General features: G+C 32.7%; 2 protein-coding genes across 2 annotated transcripts in view; one reads left to right on the top strand and one right to left on the bottom strand.

Moving 5' to 3' along the window:
* Window positions 1-1,715: 1,715 nt before the first annotated feature.
* LOC132190877 (probable inactive purple acid phosphatase 27) lies at window positions 1,716-7,607 on the top strand. Its single transcript, XM_059605904.1, has 8 exons — window positions 1,716-2,053; window positions 2,153-2,240; window positions 5,522-5,788; window positions 6,084-6,192; window positions 6,681-6,795; window positions 6,974-7,106; window positions 7,366-7,553; window positions 7,604-7,607. The coding sequence occupies exons 1-8, from the start codon at window positions 1,716-1,718 to the stop codon at window positions 7,605-7,607; spliced, it is 1,242 nt and encodes a 413-aa protein (XP_059461887.1).
* An 8-nt stretch (window positions 7,608-7,615) lies between these two features.
* Window positions 7,616-7,737, bottom strand: part of LOC132190878 (pentatricopeptide repeat-containing protein At5g25630-like) — a 2,840-nt gene continuing 2,718 nt past the window's right edge. Inside the window, 1 exon segment of the mRNA XM_059605905.1 lies at window positions 7,616-7,713. Coding sequence (XP_059461888.1) covers window positions 7,616-7,713 — 98 coding nt within the window.

Genomic DNA, 7,737 nt, shown 5'->3' on the forward strand with positions numbered 1-7,737 from the left:
TAGTCTTCAGTAATCCTTATAATGAAATATTGCTTTTTTCAATTTCTTATTTCCCACTTTGTACGAAATTAATTAGAGGAATGATGTTTTTGTTTACATGCATCTCAAATTTTTCTTTCATTTTCCTCAGTTTATTTATTTTTCTTAATTATGAACAATAATTTTATTGACGAAAACCGCAAAACCATCGAATAGGCTTCTAAAATCTAAAATATTAATCAGATCTATTAGGGAAAAGTTAGGAACATATACAACAATCCAATCCAAATGAAATCTCAATTATATGTATTGACAATTAATATGAGAATCTGATTGGTTTGAAAAATGTTGTTCTTAATTTAGATGGTTAAAAGAAAGTTAATCATGCCATAAATGTACAGAAAATTATTATGTGGCACCTGCATTTAGAAGTTGAGGATTTATACAAAAATTTATTCACTTGGTAATTGGGACAGAAAAGTCCAGTTGATATTCATTTAAAATTAAGTCATATATATATATATATATATACACTCGAGGGGTTGTAGACCTATAGATGAAAGAACCCAATTCTACAAGTGAACCAAGGAATTCACAACATAATATATAGCAATGATATTATATGAAGGCTTTAGCTATGTTAGTCTTTTTCTTTGTCTCACTACCCAAGAGGGGTTGGCTCACAAGCTTGCCCATCAAAGTCCTTAATTAGGCTTTATTCGTAATTGGTTTGGCTCGGGTCCAGTTCCCCAATCTATTGAGATTAGGACATGTGTATCATAACAAGATACAAAGGAATACGTGTTTCAATTCTAACGAATCTTATTTCATATGAAATTATAAATATTTGGAGTTAGACCCAAACCAAATCCTACCATAAGCGAAAGAATAAATGGTACTTGATGTGATTCTTGCAAACTACCTTCCTTCCAAGGGATGTTATATCTTTAATTAGTCTAACAAATAATGTGTGCTACACTATAACTAGTGTTGTCCACTACCTAACTTAGTTAATATAATTGTCGGTACCAATTATACTTTTCAAAGAGAAATGATTTATGTCAATAATTTGTCTATATTTTTTTCATATTCTCTTGTAAATTCAATGAATCAACCAATATATTTGTGAGATTCATCATTGATTTGTGTAAGGTCCACATAAGTCTACAAATATAATAAATGATTTATAAGTTGAGATGAAAAAATATGAAGAAAAAAAATATTGACTTGAATCATTTCTCATTTTCAAATATTTTATTCTTTGGACAGCTTTCTCTAGATGACACCAAACTTAATTAATTATCCAACTCTAAAGTCAAATCAGAAGGTTAATAACTTAATTAATTAATAAAATTGACTCTTAATATAACTTGTGAAAAAAAAAATGAAAAAGAAAAGAAAAAGACAGAATTGTGGGAAGTTATTGAAAATAACTCAAAATTGGAGGATAAAAAAAAAAAAAAAAAAAATTGAAGAAAAGACAAAATGAACAGTTAAGCCACCTCAGTAACATCAATCATCAAAGCAACCAACAATGTTACGTCAAGAAACCAAAACTCTCTCTATCTATCTAGTATGAGCATATTCTCTCAATAATTATTGAATTCTTAACCACATAATTATCTTCCAACCTTAGAATCTGCTGTCAATTGTCATGCCCATAAACTTGTTTTCTCTCCCTCAAACTTTCAAAATTTTCTGTGCTTCCAAACATGTTTTCTCCTCATAATTTTCTCATGGAACCTTGGAAATATTCTTCTTGGGTTTTCAGATTCTTCTTCATCATATTACTCGTTTTCTTTCTCAGTTCTTCTTCTTCTTTGTCATGGTCGTCGTTGCACCCTTTACATATAAACTCCACCGCCATGCACCGAAACCACACTGCAATCTCAGATTTTCGGCTGTTAAATAGAAGAACATTGACGGAGTGCCCGGGCACAAGCCCTTTTCTCCAAGTTAACGTCAGCTCGAATTCCAGCCTTTCAGATGAAGAATATCTCACGGTTACCGTTAGCGGAGTTTTGTTTCCTTCACACCGTGATTGGGTCGCCATGATTTCACCTTCTCATTCTAAGTAAGAAATTCCTCATTAATTAAAAATAACAATTACTTTCATTTATATATAATATATATGTATTAGAGTAATATTAATTCTTTTCTCTGACATATGCAGTGTTGAAAATTGTCTATTCAATGCGGTTCTATATGCACAAACTGGTGATCTTAGCACACTTCCTCTACTCTGCCATTATCCTGTCAAGGTAAACACAATACTAATTCTTTTTTTATTTTTTGAAATCAATACTAATCAATCTAAACATGAAGCAAATTATTTGGTATCTTAAATATGTTTGTTTCTTTAAGGGTTATTTTTATGCATTTGGCTTGCCTTAATTAGTGATTAAATAAACGGTGAAAATTATTTTATGTAAAAAAATAATTAGAGTTATTTCACAATCTTACAATCTTTACCGTTAATTTGAAGTAAACACGAGAAGAAAAAGAAGATGACAAAATTCTTTATAATTTATTGGTATCTTTATTTACTGAAATTTGAATAATTTGAATAAATTTATGACTCTCACTTAATTTCCTCCAAATTCTCAAAAATTAAAATTTTGATGAATCGTAATTAATCCTATCAAACTTGAAATTATATTGAGAGCTATAGGCTATAGCGTGGGTCTAATGAATTATCTATCTTGCAAATCTTCCCTGTATGGTACGTAACTCAGTATAGGGTTGTCTTGCATGCAAATCTTATCCTTTAGATTTTTTTAGATTTTTTTATTTTTTATTTTTTACCACGTGACACCTTCCTATTTAAGGGAAGCCGCTCTCTTAGGAATGAAAACTAGTATTAAATCTTTAAAATTCATATTGAATCTCACATATTTAATGATGATCAGTTTGTCCATCTTCAATCGGGGAACGCAAGAGATTGACAAATGACAGAAACAAAACATTTCTTTTACACTATAGTCCGGAGCATATAATAGAGGCATATAATAGCAAAAGGTAGATGAGATGGCCACGTTTATAACGTGAATATCAAAGTCACATCAAGAAGCCATAACGTTCACGTAAGACAGAGGGCCTTTGTGGGTGATGCCAATGCCAATGTGGTAACTTACAAGTTTAGCTAATCATGCAGCTTCATGCCTAGTTTTCATTAAGGCATCCTTTGTCACTTCTAAAATTTTATTCCTTTGTGTCCATCGGCAAAGGTATTATGAAAGTGACTAATATGCTTGTCGAAGTTCTTTTCGTCTAAGTTAAATATTAGATAAGTAATGATTTAATATAGTATTATATTCACTCATATCTTATTTTAGCTAAATATTCACATGTTGAGCATCACTTATTGAAGGTGAGTTCAAGCCCATATGAATGGGAGTGTTATAATATTAATGAAATTTTAAGATCACCACTTCTTATCAACTTATCAAATAGCCGAATCCATCCTCATTTTGGACGTAGTTTTCTTTTCTTTACTTTTCTTTTTTTTTTTTTTTTTTTTTTTTCTTTGAACAAGAATCATTTATATTTTATTGATAAAAAATTAATAATATGAACTTCTTACATCACAGAGCATAAAACTCTGATAAAACATAGCTAAAAGTTATAAAATTACAGAGTCATAGATACGATCGATGACATCAACTTCCGCTAACATATGTACAACTTCAATAATGGAACAAATCTACTCCAAGCAAACTAGATTTATAAGACATAGGTAATCCATTTTCCCAAACTTATTTTTTCGGTTGTAAGAGATAAACCCCTACACCGATCTAATATTCCTCGACCCAAAGGTCAGGAAACAACTAACGGCATCGACCAAAGGCCAGGACAATAAAAAAAAAAAAAAAAACAAACAAACAAACAAAAACTAAAAAACAAACAAAATCTCCACCAAAAGCAGCAGCAGAGGAGCACGACATTGTCGATATCCCCGCGAAGACATGCCTTAGCTAACGAAGAGGAGTAAATCAGAGTTTGAAAAATTAGATCTAGATCTATAACAAAACCGCCATAAACGAAAACTTGAATAGACTACAAAATAGATACCGAGCACTACTACATGGGAAAGGAAGAAGAGATGAACAACTTTTGATTGAAGATTACTTTAAGGTTTATCTACATTTTAACTTGAATTTCACTCTAAAAATACATATAGTTATAGTTTAATAAATTACATCGAAGGATCGAAAAACTTGTCTATTAATCTCTTCGTAGATACTTTTAAAGATACATATCATATTATATATGGAAGGAAAACTATCTATTCTCCTTGTATTCCTCTTGAACATACAACACACCCAGGGAAAACAAAGACAAAGAGGGTTATTAAATAATCAGGAAAAATTCACTTATATCCTTTAAATTACCGCTAAGTTGATAATGTTCTTTTAAACTTTCGAATAATATTGGGTATAAACTATCAAAATCATAATCAATATATCAAAATTAGCTTTTTAAACAATTAATACAAACATTTCCATCAAGTAAAATTCTGGATTAAAGGGGTTTATCAATCAATTAAAAACTTCAACTTCATGCATAAAGCACCAATTTAGGGATACTATTTCACTAAAAATAAATAAATAAATAGGGTTACTATAAATCCTAATTCTCCAAATTTCTAATTTTTCACAAATTAATGAGAACCCAATAAAATTGAATGATCCAACATGTAATTATAACATTCAATAGCGGAATCCAGCCTTCAATTTTCGACTGAATCATAAAAATCCCCAAATTTGGCCTCTTGAAAAATTAACCTAAATCATTTTAATTCACCCTAATCCAACCTAAATTACCTCAAGTTGACATCATATAATGAAATAACACATCAGAAAACATGCCTCTACGCAATCAATTTGTGAAAAAATCTCAATTTTTTTTTGGCTATGGCCGGTTTGGTCGGATTCCGGCAGGTTTTGGTCGAAATTCGACTCTTCTGGCCACGCGACGGACGTTTAAAGGCTGGTTCAGTTCTCAGGCAAAAGGAGGCCGGCCAACCTATTGGTAGCCCTGGCCCAACTTTAATCCGGCTGGATATCTGAGTTTCAGTAAAAAAGAAACCGAAACTCCCTTACTCCGATGACGGCGAAGGAGATGCCAGCTGGTGGTGGTGATGTGACTAGTACCTTCAACGGTAGGTCTCTATTGCATTTGACCGTTACTCTTATTTGGAGAGAAAGGAGCTCTAGACTGTTAAAATAGGTGGAATTGTTGGTTAACTCTTACATTGAGTACTGTTTGCTTTGGCTTGTGTTCTTTTTCTGTGCCTTCCACGGTAACTACTTGTTTGTATTGTTCCTTCGGTTTTCTTCTTATTATATTCTTTGTTTTTCATAGAAAGTAATGATTTAGATGAACCCATCAGGACATTATTTGATATTCCCAGTTCTATATTTGCTTATAAAGAGAGTAAATAATTTTGAAATCATGGATTAATCTTATAAATGTATAGATAGAGTCAGTATATTGAATCCTAACATAATTACATATACATGTTTGTATTTAAAATTTGCAGGCAATGTACATGAGTAATGATCCAGGCTATCTCAGTTGCAAGAAGAAGCAATGCAAGAAATATAGCAAGGGTAAATGTATAGTGCCCACTTGCAGTGGCACACTAACATTTCATGTTATTAACACCAGAACCGACATTGAGTTCGTGTATTTTGGTGGGGGATTCGCGACCCCTTGTGTTTTCAGTAGGTCGGGCCCTATCAGTTTTGCCAATCCAAATCAGCCGTTATATGGACATATCTCAAGTGTAGATTCAACTGGAAAATCGGTGAGTGGCCACCTTTTCACAATTAGCAATTGATACATGAATTGTGAAAATGCATAGAGAACAAATGATTTTAGTGATTTTTATCATGGTGGATTAACTGGCTTAAGAGTGATCATCTTGCAAACTTGAGTTTGAGGCATAAGAACTACTTCTTTAACAAAATTGAAAAATTGTCAAATTCTAAGCCAAGCAAAGGTGCATCTGTTGCCACTGATTTTATCGGCATCATGCAGCTGGTTTAATCTATTAGGAAACCATGTGAAGCAATATTCTAATTTGATGATTTGTGATGCAGATGAGATTAACATGGATTAGTGGCAATATGGAACCTCAACAAGTACAATATGGGAATGGAAAAACTCTGACATCAGAAGTTACTAAATTTTCACAAGATAATATGTGTAGTGAGTTCTGCAACATACTTTTGTTTTCTCCTTTGGTCCCAAACATAAGGATTTAAAACCCCACGTCCTATTCTCTGCAACTTATATATTAAAATCTCACCAAGGTAATATAAATCAGAAATTCAAAAGGTAACATTATAATTCTTGCTGCTATAGCTAGCAATCATTTCCAGCTCAAAATAGCGTATGTTGTGCATAGCTCATTTTGAAAGTTAACCATAATGTTGGTCAAGTTTGTATATATACACTACTTTTTGTTAGAGCCCTTCTCTTTGGACAACCTTTGTTATTTTTATTTTTTTTGTGAACATCATGAGAAAAAGGGGAAAATTACAACATATGGCAGCCAATGCAACATATTTTAGTAAAGTTCAAACCTGAAATTACGTAGATATAGGTAACCATATATATATATCTATATGGATATACCCTTTTCCTTCCTCTATCTCCTACTTAGATTTTGCCCCCCTTTGTTCTGAAATTGACAGGTTCAGCTTTACCAAGTCCAGCAAAGGACTTTGGGTGGCATGACCCAGGATACATTTATTCTGTGGTAATGACAGGACTTGACCCTTCAAGCACCTTCTCCTACAGATACGGAAGGTTTTAGCAACTTTCTTTATAACAACTACTCATAGTTTCGGAAAGGAAATGCTATTCTTACTCCAAATTCATTAATGCTACTCCATCACCTAATTATTGACCATTTTTGCCATATGTATGTGTGTGCGCTTGTCTCTGTGTAGTGACTATTTTTATTTAATTTCAAAAAATACTGCAGTGACTCAGCTGGTTGGAGTGAACAAATCCAATTTCGAACTGCACCTGCGGGAGGATCAGATGAGCTCAAGTTTTTAGCATTTGGCGATATGGGAAAGGCTCCCCATGATGCTTCTGTCGAGCACTACATTCAGGTAGGGTGCATTTTCTGTTGCAAATAGAAAGACCAGAAATTTTGTTCTGACAAAACCTTCAAGGTTTTCTTGTTTAAGCACATTCCAATGATTTAGCAAAGTCTATAACTAGCAAGTTGTGCATTATGTTGATTCTAGTCTTTTACTTCTAACTCGAATTTTAGAAATGAAAATTGATACTTCTGGAATCACAATACTAAACTGATACTACAAAAGTAGCTCATGTAATAACCCTGTTTTTTTATTTTGTGATACATAGCCGGGGTCCCTCTCAGTGATTGAAGCCATCACCGATGAAGTAGATTCTAACAAGGTAGACTCAATCTTCCACATTGGAGATATAAGCTATGCCACTGGCTTTTTAGTTGAATGGGATTTTTTCCTTCAGCAAATAAGCCATGTAGCATCACGAGTTTCTTACATGACTGCAATTGGAAACCATGAGAGGTACCTTTTTCAGATGCATACTTTAATAATTATTGTTACTGTCATTCCAGATAAAAGTAAATTCACAAGTAATCAGCTTTGGAATTTGAATTATATTCATTCCCAAGTCTATTTCTTGGGTTAACTATGGTTGACATGCACGCGGGGTTTGCTGTTATATCTGCATATGTTTTCTTTCTTTCAG

This window comes from Corylus avellana, chromosome ca8 (genome assembly GCF_901000735.1).
Source record: "Corylus avellana chromosome ca8, CavTom2PMs-1.0".
Taxonomy (NCBI): Eukaryota; Viridiplantae; Streptophyta; class Magnoliopsida; order Fagales; family Betulaceae; genus Corylus; species Corylus avellana.

Excerpts from the sequence above, each read along its gene's own strand:
- LOC132190877 (XM_059605904.1), top strand. The coding sequence starts at position 1,716 with ATGGAACCTTGGAAATATTCTTCTTGGGTTTTCAGATTCTTCTTCATC. Across the intron at positions 2,054-2,152 it reads ATTTCACCTTCTCATTCTAA|TGTTGAAAATTGTCTATTCA; the intron begins GTAAGAAATTCC and ends TGACATATGCAG. Across the intron at positions 6,796-6,973 it reads TTCTCCTACAGATACGGAAG|TGACTCAGCTGGTTGGAGTG; the intron begins GTTTTAGCAACT and ends AAAATACTGCAG.